The sequence below is a fragment of the Armigeres subalbatus genome, chromosome 3 (genome assembly GCF_024139115.2).
Source record: "Armigeres subalbatus isolate Guangzhou_Male chromosome 3, GZ_Asu_2, whole genome shotgun sequence".
In the NCBI taxonomy this organism is placed as follows: domain Eukaryota; kingdom Metazoa; phylum Arthropoda; class Insecta; order Diptera; family Culicidae; genus Armigeres; species Armigeres subalbatus.
The window spans coordinates 38895942-38910797 of NC_085141.1; the positions used below are offsets into that span (position 1 = coordinate 38895942).

The 14856-nt window shown below is 44.5% G+C and overlaps 2 protein-coding genes across 3 annotated transcripts; one reads left to right on the plus strand and one right to left on the minus strand.

The window, feature by feature from the left end:
• Window positions 1-920: 920 nt before the first annotated feature.
• On the minus strand, window positions 921-5132 carry LOC134226290 (zinc finger protein 420-like). Its single transcript, XM_062706962.1, has 7 exons — window positions 4745-5132; window positions 3634-4676; window positions 3122-3571; window positions 2118-3033; window positions 1699-1783; window positions 1582-1636; window positions 921-1513 (listed from the first exon to the last, which is right to left on the minus strand). Exons 1-7 carry the CDS (start codon window positions 4886-4888, stop codon window positions 1306-1308), a joined length of 2901 nt encoding a protein of 966 aa, XP_062562946.1. The 5' UTR covers window positions 4889-5132; the 3' UTR covers window positions 921-1305.
• Window positions 5133-9369: 4237 nt separating this feature from the next.
• On the plus strand, window positions 9370-13941 carry LOC134226614 (zinc finger protein 420-like). Of its 2 annotated transcripts, XM_062707489.1 has the most exons (5): window positions 9370-10534; window positions 10894-11481; window positions 11791-12784; window positions 12978-13117; window positions 13184-13941. In XM_062707489.1, exons 1-5 carry the CDS (start codon window positions 9615-9617, stop codon window positions 13788-13790), a joined length of 3249 nt encoding a protein of 1082 aa, XP_062563473.1. In that variant the 5' UTR covers window positions 9370-9614; the 3' UTR covers window positions 13791-13941. The 2 variants fall into 2 exon arrangements, with proteins under 2 accessions (XP_062563473.1, XP_062563474.1); XM_062707490.1 differs by lacking the exon at window positions 10894-11481 and having other exon boundaries at window positions 9372-10534.
• The last annotated feature ends 915 nt before the right edge of the window (window positions 13942-14856 follow it).

Here is a 14856-nt window from a genome sequence, read left to right on the forward strand (position 1 = left end):
TAGACGCAGTTTCATCGTTGAACTGCATTGAAGATGGAAGACCAGATTCTTTGCGCTGTTTGTTGATGTAATTCCAAAAACATTTTGGCCGCTGCTTAAACTTACGCTCAATACTGTGCTGGTAACGCAAAAAGTTCTGGCGACTGACACGCTGGTATTCATGGTTGAGCCTCACGTACTGATCTCGCCAAATATCGGGGTAAATTGCACAGAGCAGCTCTCTTAACTGTCTTCAATTCGTAATCCGTTTGTCTGCCAGGGAGGTCGCGAAATGTTATCCAGAACTCTCTTTGGAACGTGTCTATCGATGACGTACATCCTGACATGTGAGAAGGCTAGAGCAGCTTAATCCACATCATGCGTATTGATAACATTTTCCCAACCGATATTCGATAGTACATCTGTAATGCATACTGGTTATACAACAAAGCCACAAATCGGCCATCTTGGAAACCACGTGCTTTTTCTAGTGATTTTTCAAGAGCACGGATTGAGAGAACCATAACGCCCACGGGGTTGAAACATCCGTAGATGGTTTGCTTACTCATGCTAAACAATCGACTTTAATTTCAGCATTGTACGAAAATTATTACGCTCGATTTGATCTTTTGATATTAGGAGTAGAAAACCGTGTGGTGAATTTGAAATTCACCACATGGCTTGATTGTATAATCACCTTAAGTGGTCGGCTTTCTTAAAATCATATGACACGGGCGCAGTACGTTCAATGAAGTCGTGCACGTGACTGTATTCGATGCTGATAAGTAGTGGAGGATCATGAACAGCATTTTTGACCAGTGCGCAAGGTGTCTCGTATGAGAATTACGAGTTGTTTAATTTGACCGGTAGGTAATGAGATGCAGCTTTTCTGAGCCCTTAGACTTAAGGATTTCGGCTCCAATTGAGAACACAATATCATATACAGATCTGCGATGCCTGAAGCAGCAATATTCGATAGATATTTATATATGTGATGTCTTTGAATACTTTATTATAGTCAATTTATCACGCTGATACTCCCACTTGCACACGTGAATCAGAAGTAAAGTGACCATTTAAAAGAGACAACAACAATTCTTACTCACAGCTTCTGTGAAATGCTTCAGAAGTCGCCATAGAATTGTATCGCCCTTTCAACGCAAACCGATCACAGGACATCCTAAAAAGTTAATTTCGAAGGAGGTCATCTCCAAATGCCATGCTTGACTCACGCTTCCCACAATTGTAAAGCATTTACGATAAGTTATATGTAGAGGGACACTTACATTATGCCTAGAGGAAAAATACACAAACACTAAAATCGAACTATTGTGACGCCAGCGTGTAACGTTCATATTTGCGTTCTTCGTAGTGACCGGCGGTTCGCTGGTGGGCCCGCAGCGCCGTCCCCTGGATGAACCGTTCGTTGCAGATTCCGCATACGTACGGCTTTTCGCCCGTGTGCCGCCGGATGTGCAGCGTAAGATCGTTCGGTTGTGCGAATGCCCTTTCGCAGTAGGTGCACTTGTATGGCCTGTCGACGATTGGGGAAAGGGTATAGATTAGCCAAAGGCAATGTTGAAATGCATAATGGTGAAATACTTTTCTCCGGTGTGTACTCTCCTGTGAAGAACCAAACGGCAGGACCTTGAAAAACCTGAAATGAAGGGATGTGTTGCAAGATTCGATGGACTGGTGTGTTCATGTAAGAGGCCTTACTTTTCCCGCAAGTTTCGCAACTGAAAGGTTTTTCTCCAGTATGCGTCCGTCGATGACTTTGCATGTCGAGCGTTCGAGGGAAGCCCTGGAATGTTAAATAAAAGCTATTGAATTTTTTTGATTTTTTGATTGGCATTAAAAGACACCTATACTCAATGAGCTAGACTGCACTAAGGTGGCGCAGATCAGCGCAACGTACCACTAGTTGTCTTTTTCTCTCTCCCGTTGTTATTATGCAACGCAAATAGTGACGTCACTATTTGCGTTGCATAAGATCAGCGGAAGAGTAAAAAAGATAACTAGTTGCACGCAGCGCTGATCTGCGCCACCTGACCTATACTGCCCTAAATTATATTGGATGAAACAATTTTTTTTCTGTAGTGCGTGTCATAACTAATTATTAATATCCTATCAAATACCTTTCCGCAGATGTCGCATTTGTACGGCCGCTCTCCGGTGTGTCTCCGCATGTGCACGGTATAGTTGAACGAAGTGGTGAAACTCTTGCCACACAGTACACACAGATGGGTCGGTTCCTTAACCTCATTCGGACCCCGCGTGTGGATTTTGATGTGCGACCGGAGGTTGTCCTTTCGGTTGAACTTCTTATGGCAGTGGGGACACTCGAACTTTTTCTCCGACGGATCGTGCACCCGGTAATGGCGCAGCAGATGTTCGTTCCGGGCGAACCCTCGATGGCACACTTCACAAAAGAACTTGTGGTCCTTCTGATCGTGCTTTTGCCGGGTGTGTCTGCTGAGGCTGTTCTGCCACATGAACCGCTCGCCGCAGAAGTTGCAGAAGAACTTTTTGTGCTGATTTTCGCATTGTAGCTTGGAATGGCGCAGCAGAAGTTCGTTGCTCGGGAACGTACGGGAACAGTGCATGCAGCTCAGCAATTCTTCCGTCTGATGCGCGCTTTGGGCATGTTCCATTATCTGCTTGATTCGTGGGAAAGTCTGATGACATACCAAACATGTGTGCTCCCGACGAATAATGCCTTCAAGAGGCGGTTCGCCTTCCTCCGGTTCAGAGTCCGAATCACTGAGAGTCAATTCCTCTCCCTCCGGTTCGATGATCATGTACAAACGGTTAACGTTCCACGTGCAAACCTTCTGCACCAGATATTCGACATAGTTTTCGGCGATGAAGCCTTCCTCAAACAAGTACGGTTTTGAACGAATATTTAGCTCGTTGAAGCTCTCGGGTTTCATGTGGTCACGAAGATGGTTTCTTAGAAGCGCTATTTTATCAAATGTGGCATCGCAAATGCGACAAATTGCTTTCATTTTGTCATCTATATCTTCGAGGTCGTCTTTGGCCCTCTCGTTTGGACTGCAAGCAAAAATACGAAGTCAATTAATATTACGTATAGCATTAAACATGTTCATAGAACATTGAACAAAATTATATAGGTACTTACTCCACTCCAATTCCATGCAGCTTCATGTGCCGCTTGAGGTGATAGAACCGGCCAAAAGTACGACTGCAGAAGGGACACTGTTTTCGTTTCATCGATTCCGCCAATTCCGGCTTCTTAAAGATGTCATCTATGCCATCATCGTCATCGTACTCATCATCGCCGTCCTTCTTGAGTTTCTCACCTCGGGCGACAGCCAATTTCACTTCCCTTTCTTTCTCTTCGACTATTTGCTGCAGCTGCTCTTCCATCAACACACCATCCTTAACATGCATTTTCAGGTGGGTCTGGAGATTGTCCTTTCTGTTGAATCCTTTATGGCAAACGCTGCACTCAAACTGTCGGCTTGCTTCATGCATGGTCATGTGACGAGTCAGATGAGTCTTACGATGGAATGCCCGATCGCACAGATCGCATTTGTACGGACGGTCTGAACCATCATCCTCAATTATTCTGAAACAAAACATTACACAAATTTTCAGGTTCAGCATTACAAACATCTTAAACAAACTTACTTCTCTGGTTGTACCGGTAGCCCGGGGTGATTCGCTTCCATATGGATCTTGTAGTCCTGATAGGCCACAGCCGCGAACTTTTGATCGCAATGCTCACACTCGATATCGCTCTCGTGGACCAACATATGCTGCCGCAAACGAAGTACTCGCATGAACTTTTTGCCACATACATGACACTCCTTAGGACCTGTCGATCCCGAATCACCATCCTTGTCTCCCCGTTTTCGTTCCGTAGCTTCTATCGGGAATGATTGCATTACTTCTTCGATTCCTTCCGGCGTCATGTTATGAGTTTTTAAATGGGCCCGAATATGATCCCTCCGGATAAATCGCTTATTGCACTGCGGGCACTGCAATTTTTTCTCTGATGGATCATGGGTCTTCATATGACGATGGAGATGCTCTCGTCGTGTAAAACTTGTATTACAGAGTTCACAAACAAATTGCGGAGTGTCCACGTGGCAGCGCATATGACGATTCAAATGATATTTCCTTGGAAATTCCTTCAAACAGATTGGACAGGTCGTTGAGTTGGCGTCCAGTGTCACACCTGCCTGTGCTACGACGGTCGCAATCAATCTTTCCATTTCAGCTTTACTCTCCTCCGATATCAACGACATCAGTGGCTTACTGTCTTCATCATCTGAACTCTCCTTCCCCGCACTGTTATCCATATCGCTGTACTGATCGAACCCAGTCGGATCCACATCCGCCTCCATGTACTCTCCTTCGTCAACATCCATCACGGCGATTGGTTGCAAAACAGCCGGTTGCATCTGGTCCCTCTCATGCTGTTCCTGCAGAGGATCCAGCTCACCAAATGGAAACTCCTGCTTAATATCAATCACCTCCAATTTGACCGCCATATTTCCGTCAATGGTCAAATCGTCCGAGGCGGGATCAGGATGAACCTTACGACGGGATGCGTATTCTCGCAACAGGGAATCGCTTTCAACAAACCGTTGTTGAAAATCATATGCGGCCGTGACATCCCACACACATTTCTGGCACAAACGCTCCGGTAAACCATCGTTTTGGTTAATCTATGAATGAAAATTAATATACGTGAGCAATTCCACTTCGCCGAACAACTTTTTTCATAAGAACCAACCTGCTTGTGGATGCAGCTTGCCAGCATTTGATGCAACATGACCCCATTGCTGCCGACGGAATCAAAAATAGACTGTGCATAGTGGTCCTCCTTTCGACAGGAGCGACAGATCCTGCTGAAATCGTAATCACCGCTGGGATCCATTTTGTTTTGATCAGCCCAGATCACCAGGAGGAATCGTCGCACGTAACCAGTCCCTTTGGTCCTCTACGTTGAATCCATACTTTTAGGAAAGAACTTTCGATGCTGCACAAATTGTGAGCCTTTAAAATCGATTATTTTCACAATTTCTAACACAAAATAACTTTCCAAACAAATTTCCTCTTGTGGCAGACAGACTTTTCAACATTTGGAAACTTTTGACGTTTCAGTCTTTCCTCTTTTCAACGCGGCTTGGCGCCAGAGTGGCCAGATTTTTTGATAAATCGGTAGCTTGATTGCAGAAAAATCGTTACATAAATAGTTATCGGTAGACCACGGCGATATAATTATTATTTATTTATTCAGACTAAGGCCGAAGTGGCCTGTGCGGTATATAAGAGTCTTCTCCATTCGGCTCGGTCCATGACTACACGTCGCCAACCACGCAGTCTACGGAGGGTCCGCAAGTCATCTTCCACCTGATCGATCCACCTTGCCCGCTGCGCACCTCGCCTTCTTGTGCCCGTCGGATCGTTGTCGAGAACCATTTTCACCGGGTTACTGTCCGACATTCTGGCTACGTGCCCGGCCCATCGCAGTCGTCCGATTTTCGCGGTGTGAACGATGGATGGTTCTCCCAACAGCTGATGCGATGAATAGATGATGTGTGGGCACGTTGTATTCGCGGCATTTCTGCAGTACTTGGCGAATGGCAAACACCTGGTCCGTGGTGGAGCGTTCGCCCATAAAACCCGCCTGGTACTGCCCCACGAACTCCCTTGCAGTTGGTGCTAGTCGACGGCATAAAATTTGGGAGAGTACCTTGTAGGCGGCGTTCAGCAATGTGATTGCGCGGTAGTTGCTATAGCATATAGTATACAATCCAGCTTATCGCCCTTTTTGTAGATGGGACACACGACACCTTCCATCCACTCCTGCGGCAAAACTTCCTTCTCCCAAATCTTGGTAATGACCCAGTGCAGCGCTCTAGCCAGTGCCTCACCACCGTGTTTAAATAGCTCTCCTGGTAGTTGGTCAACCCCAGGGGCTTTGTTGTTCTTGAGTCGGCCAATCTCCTCCTGGATTTCCTGGATATCCGGAGCCGGTAGAATTATGTCCTGCGCGCGTTCTCCCAGGTCCATCACCATACCGCCATCTTCGTCTGCCACATCGCCATTCAGGTGTTCTTCGTAGTGCTGCCGCCACCTTTGGATCACCTCACGCTCGTTCGTAAGAAGGTTCCCGTTTATGTCCTTACACATATCGGGCTGTGGCACGTGGCCCTTACGTGAACGGTTTAACTTCTCATAGAACTTTCGTGTGTTATTAGCGCGGTACAGTTGCTCCGTTTCTTCACGGTCTCGATCTTCCTGCTGGCGCTTTTTCCTCCGGAAAATCGAGTTTTGTCTGTTCCGCGCCTGTTTATATCGTGCCTCGTTCGCCCTCGTGCGGTGTTGCAGCAATCTCGCCCATGCTGCATTCTTCTCTTCCACTAACTGCTCACATTCGCCGTCATACCAGTCGTTTCTCTGATCCGGGGGCACCGTGCCAAGTGCAGCGGTTGCGGTGCTGCATCTTCAAGAGATGCTGCGCCTAGCTGCTCTTCCGTTGGAAGTGCCACTTCCAGCTGCTGCGCGTATTCTTGGGCTAGTCTACCGTCTTGTAGCCGCCCAATGTTAAGCCGCGGCGTCCGACTTCGACGCGTGTTGTACACCGTCGAGAGTTTTGAGCGCAGGCATACTGCAACGAGGTAGTGGTCAGATTCAATATTCGCACTGCGGTAAGTGCGGACGTTCGTGATGTCGGATAAGAATTTACCGTCGATTAGAACGTGGTCGATTTGGTTTTCCGTTTCTTGGTTAGGTGATCTCCATGTGGCCTTGTGGATATTTTTGCGGGGAAAGAAGGTGCTTCGGACTACCATTCTACCACGGCGATATAAATAAATATTTATTTGATATGGAAATGCTAATATCGTCTTCCAAACTTGGACGTACATGTTCATGATAGAATTAGAGGCGAAAGTATAGAATTGATAGTTCCGTTAGGATACGGAAGACATGAAGAATGTTTTTATAGAAGTCGATTTGAAAGCGGGCAGGTACGAGACGGCGTGGAGCGCAGCGAGCGAGATGGGCAGACCAGGTGCAGAACGACTTGGCGAGCGTGGGGCGTATCCGAGGATGGAGAGATGCGGCCTCGAACCGTGCGTCAAATTGTTGATTCAGTGTTATCTGTTTAGATGTTAACTAAATAAATGAATGAATTGAAAGCGAGTGGAGTGCAATATTTGTTGTGATGGCACATATCACACGACCTTCCTTCTGCCAAGTTCCCGTATTAAGGGGGATGGAAGAATATCAGTGTGGAAGCTGAAAAATCTCCACTGGCAAAAGGAAGGTGGTTTGACTTGCTCATATACCATCGCGTGCGGAAGGATTTGCTATCGACGAGTATATGACATCAGCATTTAGTCGAATAGGATTTTTATTGCACAGTTCTGTTTTCTCATTGCGTCCTTCTTTTGCCACTGGAGATATTCCTTCCTTCCACGCTGATATAGGGCACTGCACGGAAACATCTCTTTCTCTTTCGTTCCTCATTAACTTTGACGTTTACTGGCCTTATTGTTTTCTAGTTTCTTTGCAGCGAGAAAGAGACAAAGCAGTCCGTGCAGTGCCCTATTCTTCCCTCCCCCTTCATACGGGAGCTTGGCAACAAGGATGTTGTCGATCATTTAGTAATTTGCGTTCGATCTTTTAATAGTTTATCAATAACTCATTCCAGAAGCTAAATTTCAAAATGTGTTGTATGGTGGACTCCTAGTGCGAAGGTTTTTCTACAACTCTGCCAAATGGTTCGTTGTTTGAATTCCGCTAGTAACGAAGTTATAGCTATAGTATCAGTAACTTAGGCTAAATGATAACAAAATTCCAATCATTTAGTTTAAGCTACTGCAACTAGCGGTATAACTCCGTTATTATTTGAATTCGAACAACAAACCATTAGGCAGATTTGTAGAAAAACCTTCGCATTATGAGTCCACCATACAACACATTTTAAAATTCAGCTTCTGGAATGAGTTATTGACAAACTACTAAATGATCGAATGCAAATTACTAAATGATCGATAACATCCTTGCTTGGCAATATATAAGAGTAAAATCAGCAGTGATTCAAATCGTTCGGGCTGTCAGTTTGAATATGAATCTGAAGCATTAATTTTCCCAACAGCTGTTCTAGATTCATTTTTTATACCAGTCAAATGTCAAAAAATAAAACTGGTATAACGCTCCGTTCTATTTTCTGCAGATTTGAACCACGATTGAATCACGAGATTGAAATATTTTTCAATTGTTTTGGTGTATGGATGCGTCATTTTATCTACGGATTAATCCACTTTGCAATTCCGGTGCCTTTCTTGGCAGTAACATAATGATTTCAATTAATAGAAAATTTGAAAAAGATGAATAGAACACTGCTGGGGAAACCAGCGAGTTTGTTCTATTTTGCTCCAGATTGAAACTAGAATAGTGGTCGAAAATTTAGAATGAAACTGAATCACTCCTGATTTCACTCTAAGTATTTTCGAATAATGGTTTTTTGCCATTAGGGTCTTGCCGACATTTCTCACCAACACGAACGCACGGTTCGTGGTTGAAAACAATCTCATTTGATTTTGCCGTGACAGCTGCTCGTGGTTGAAAACAAACTGAGTAAAAGTGTGAGTGAAATGTGCGTGTGCGTACACGCTCGCAGAAAGCCTAATGGAGGTTGCTGACGTTCAATCACCTCTCTCTTTCAAGCGCCTACGAAGGATAGGGTTTGTTTTCATCGGGAAACGTTTCCCGATGAAAACAAACCACATCTTTTCAATGTGCTTGAAAGAGAAAGGTGATTGAACGTCAGCAACCCTTATATTTAACATATTTATAAGGTTATTTTTTACGTGTACTGTCCCGCATAATAAAAAACAACATGTTATATGGTCAGAATCATTATTACGATGTAAGATATAGCTTCACAGTTTACGTTGCGGTTATCGAATACTTTTCGATCGATTCAACCATAACTGCTCGACATCATCACTAAATGTCAACATATAACATGCTGTCTCTAAAATGTTCTTTATTTCTTGCATTATATGTCAACATTTTATCATACTGTTGAGCGAAAATTCTGCACGCGAAAACAGACGATTTTTTATGGTGACATAACTTAACAACCCATTCAACATATAGTTATTTGTCAAATAACCGTACCACAAACTGTTAAAACTTTATATGAGATTGTTCATTTACAGTTGTCAACAGTATAGGATACTGTTGTCGACCGCACGGGAAAACATCCATGTACAGTTTGTAATTATGCGGGGTATCCATCGGCTGGCGCAATTTTCGTGCAGTTTTTCGTAACAAAGCGGTATATGCAATCCTACAGTTCGTCCAATCATTTTTCTGTGGGGGTAAATGGAAAATGCGAATGAGAGAATGTCAAAATTGAATAAGAAAACTTTTAGAAAAGTGGGTTTATCTACAAAATTCTTTAATTTTCGTAATTAAATAGTGAAAATCCCATCTATTTAAAGTTCATACATAATCATAAAAGTGTTGTGATCAAGAATATTCGCAATGTTATACAATTGAAAAGCATTTTCCTATGAAAACATAACAGACGCCACCACGGTGCAGTTTTCCTGAAAAAAAATCTGTACCAATAGTCACTAGCCATGGAAGTTATGGACATGAGCTGTGACTACGATCTGAGCACAATTTGTCGGTCGTGTCGGAAAGAGCACCGCAACATGCAACCCATCTTCGACAACTTGCAAGGTAATGGTCTATCGCTGCAGGAAATGATGTCCCTTTGTACTCAGCTGCAGATTCACTTCAACGATGGCATGCCCCAGCAATTGTGCCCTCCGTGCGTCACGGATGTCAACACGGCGTACAACTTTCGAAAGCAATCCGAGCAGACCGATCGCTTGCTGCGTGATTACCTCTCCCGAAGAGACTTGGGTACATCCGGAGTTGATGGCGTTATCAAGGTGGAGCTGTTCGAAATCAAACCGGAAATTACGCTGGCTGACGCAGATCCGTTGATCGGAGAAAAGTGCTTTGCCGTGGCGCTGGGGGATGGGATTCAGGCCATAGACGACAATGATGGAGGGTTGATAGAAGCTCTGGATGACGATGTGGACGATACGATTCAGGTTGACTATGGCGGAAATAGTGACCACGATAGCACGATAGAATATGAGGTGGAACAGCTTGACGAGTTGATTGAGGAGGAGGCAGTGTTGGAAGAGGAAAAGCCACGGAAGAACCAAACGCGCGGCAGAAAAGGACACGGTTATACAAGGATAGAGGGTGGGAAGTTTGCATGTGATTCGTGCGATAAGGTGTTCACGGATAGGCGTGGTATTACGAATCACGTCAAGCAGCATGAACCCAAGGAGGCCAAGTTGAAGGAGTGTCCGACTTGTGGACAAATATTCACTTCCGCCTACCATTTGTCCAGGCATGCAAAGATCCACGAGGAGGATGTCCAGTGTGAACAGTGCGAGAAGAAGTTTCCAATCGATAACTATGAGGAGTACAAACAACATATGGAGCAGGAGCACCCGGGGGTTCAACTTATTCCTCAAAAGTAAGTATTAGGTATTTGGTGCAGTGTCGACTTATTTTGGGGAGATGTAGGATAAAACAATTGTTATAGCAGTGGTTCTCAATCGAGTAGGTCATAGTGTTTAAGTTTTGCGTATCATCAAAAACCGTGTTTTATCGTGGTTTTGTAATGTAAAAAAAAAACTTGTTCTTAGAGTTCATATTTCGAATTAAATTACCAAGTAACATCAGTTTCAAAAAGAACAAAAATGAAAACCGCGAAGTAAAAGACCCTGAAAGATATGTTTCTATCAAAAATATGTCCAAACATCGAAAGTTTGAGAACCGTTGCGTTTCACAATTGCATTTTCACAGTAAAATTATTCTCTCAATTTCGGACAGAAAAATCGAAACCAATGTTTTGGATCCGGACAGACCTTATCGTTGTAGAAAATGTCGAATGCAGTTCATTCGTAAAACTCATCTTAATCGTCACATGCTTTGCCATAGTTCGCTTAGGAAGCACAAGTGCGATCATTGTCAGAAAAGGTTCCGCCGAAAGGATCATCTACAGAAGCACCTGCAGACCCATTTTTCAATAAAGAAAAGTATGAGAAAAAATAAAACACAGCCGGTTCTCGAGATAGGGTTGCAAACAAAATCCGAGACGATTAGAGACACTTCGGGTGCTGAAAGGGTTGAACCTAGTGTAAAACTGTGTCCAGTTTGCGGTAAAAGCTTCGGCAGAACGTACCATCTGAATCGACACCTGAGTTTGCACGCTTCCAAACCGGAAATCTTCGAGAGAAGGATTCACATAGGGGCCAAAGTAACCGAAGCAGTAATTTCGGAAATTCTTTCAAAGAAGATCGTGCACTGTACGATTTGCGATAAAAGCTTTGGTAGGTCTTATCATCTGAAACGCCATATGAAGCAACATGGCATAGACGCCTTTCGCAGAGGTCCATCGAAGGATGAGCAGAACATCATGTAGGTATTAGGGTGATAAATAAAATATTACGTAGCCACCACTCTCCCTTTGATAAGTCGACACTAGAGATAATCACTTAAGCGCTTCAAAAAATCTAACGGATATCTGGGGTGTCCATATTATACCCATTTAAAAAAAAATCTTAAAGAGATGATTTTCACAGCTTTCGAAAAAAGTGGATTACCTACATCAAAATGAAATTCGATAACAGCACCAAGAACACCCCAAGTATCCAAAATGATTTTCTAAGGTTTAATATTCATTGTAACCTATTTTTATGAATTCCCTTTCATTTTTCAATTACGCAGAAAGTATGAAAAAACGGAACGAGAATTGACCGATCTGGGACTGTCTCTAACGGCAGAAATGGTTGCCGAGCGGGGCAAGATGGAGGCAATCTGCCGCATTTGCGATACGACATTCGATAGAATTTCTGAGCTGCGGAGCCATCTTCGGACCCACGCGGATCCGAAAACTTTTGCCGACGTGAACATCCACACCAAACCGTATTTGTTTGAGGATGGTTACGTTCAGGAGAACTATCTGGATTACTTGGTCCAACAGGTTTGTAAGTGGGACGTATTTCGGTTCCATCAGATAGTAGATCCGGATGGGGAAGAGCTGGAACTGAGTGACTCCGATTCGGAGATAGAGAATGAGGAGCAACCTATCGAAGGGATCGTCCGCAGAGAACACATATGTGGACTGTGCAGCCAAAGTTTTCCCCGGAGAAAACAAATCATGGATCACGCTAGAGATCATCACAAACCGGAAGAACTGTTTGCCTGCCGACAATGCTCACGAGGGTTTCCGAGCACTGAGCTCGTATTGCGCCATATGAAGCAGCAATGTCAAAATCAGCAGAAGAAATTCCTGTGCACCTTCTGTAACGAAAAATTCATGTGGCAAACCAGTTTGAACAAACATGCCAAAGTCAAGCACAAACCCGCCAGACCACTGTGGATCAAAGCTGAACCGACTGGCGAGGAGGAAAAGAAGTACGTATGTCAGGTTTGCTGCAAGGGTTTCCAACGGTTGGAGCACCTCGAGCGGCACATTAAGATCCACATCCCGTCGGAGAAGAAATTTGAATGCAGCCAGTGCCATAAGAAGTTCAACCGGAAGGACAACCTTCGGTCGCATATGAAGATTCACAAGAAAAAAGTGGAGGAAGATGTCGCCGAGAAGCAGAACCAACTTTGTGTGTATTGTGGCCGGGCATTTTCCAACTCGTCCAACCTGATAGTTCATCTGCGGCGACATACCGGCGAGCGGCCGTACAAATGCGACATTTGCGATAAGGTAAATATCAAATCTACCGGAATCAGGGGTGGTAGGTCGTTTAGCATGAAGGTCGTTTGGCATAATAGTTGTGTAATCACCAATTTTGGAACTGTTGCAACATATGTTCTCCGCCAAATTTCCAACTTTCCTCGAATAGGATGGGCCAAGTCATTATGCAAAATTGTTCAGTGATGTGATATTCTTTTTACAGGGTTTCCCACGTTCTTCGGATTTGCAGTGTCATCGTCGAACACACACCGGCGAAAAACCATGCTTGTGCACTATCTGTGGAAAGGGATTCTCGCGATCGAACAAGCTCGTCCGTCACATGCGAATACACACCGGGACTAGGTAGCTGTTAGGTTTCACTTCCCTCTGTCCCAGACAGACAAATAACTGATTTATTTTTTTTCTCAGGCCATATGCATGCACCTATTGTGACCGTTCATTCACCCAGTCGAACGATCTGACATTGCACATTCGTCGTCACACCGGAGAGAAACCGTACGTCTGCGGAGTGTGCAACGAACGTTTCATCCAGGGAACGGCGCTCAAGGCCCACCAGCGAATAACGGGCCACTTCGACGATGGTTCCACGCAACCGGAGCGATTCGCCAGCATCAGCGTCAACAATCCGAATCGAGTGGAGAACAATGGCCCTAAGGCCGGTCGCTCGAGTTCAGGGTGCAACGTTGAAGTCATACCCAAAGTGGTAAAACCGGTCAAGTCACGCAGGAAAGCAAAAACGACAGCAAGCAGTAGCACCAGCGTCAGCACTCAGCCCATGGTGAGTGAACCGCCGGCTACCGTCGTCACATCACCACCCACGTTGACAATTAGTAGCGCGCCGACATCGCCGGGCGAGAGCAGCCCCAACGGCAGCAGAGCTCCTACCCATCATCCTTCGCTAGGGTTGAACAATTTATCCGGAGCACCGCATGGTTACGTTCCGGTGCCCTACATGATGCAGAACTATGATCTCGCCTCGTCGGGGCTGTTTTCGCAGAATTTTAGTCAACCGTAATAGTTTAGTTTTTAACCGAGTACTTTGTCTTGTTCTATGCATTACAACTCATTGTCTGAACCTACTATTTATAGCTTGGTAAACTTATACTCAAATAAGATTAAATACCTATGGATAATAATAAAAGCGGCAAAACCAGTTAAGCTTCCAACTTAAACGACTTTATTTTGAGACGATTAAAATCAAGTCAGGAAACAGCAATATACAAGAACGGAACGGCCCATGCAAGTCCATCTTGAATGAATAACCAGCTTCTACCGGGTTGAGGTTTGCAACGACCGCAAATTTCCTGGTCCTGAGAACAACCCAACACCGATGCTGTTAGGATTTCAAATTCACTCGTTACGAGGGCATAGAGAAACCTATACGTGGTTCGTAGCGAGGTAAATAATGTGGATCTTTTCGCTAGAAGAAGTGGTCAACTCAGCGATCGTCGGGGGTAGGCAATACAAAGGCCAATTATAGATCGGAGGAAGTGTCCGTAGACATTGAAATGGCAGGCGACGCTCTGATCAAGACCAAAAACAGGATGTGATCATGTTTTTGCCTTTCTCGTACAACGAAGTTGCACCGAAAGGATATCATTTCATTCCGAAAACGAACTTTTTATAGAAGCTTCTGAGACCCATAGTGTTGTATACCAATCGATTCAGCTCGACGAATTGAGCTAATTGAGCACATGTCTGCCCGTATGTATGTATGTGCGCACAAAAGCTTAAAAACAAAAACATAGACAACTTTTCGCATAATAATCCTTATCCTTAACCGATTTCCTCGCATGCAAAAGTCAAATCAGCAGCCGGAGACGAACCAGGAACAACCGGGACCGTCTAGAGAATCGACGTGGACTGTGCAGTCCCAGTGGCAGTACCCCGTTTGGCATAATGCCATATGGCATAATGCCGTTTGGCATAACGCCGTTTGGCATAATGGTCATTTGGCATAATGGCCGTTTGGCATAATGGCCATTTGGCATAATTTGTATGCGGTGTCAAATTGAGGGCCGTTTTGCATAATGGTCATTTGGCTTAAGGGCCGTTTGGCATAATAGCCATTTGGCATAATT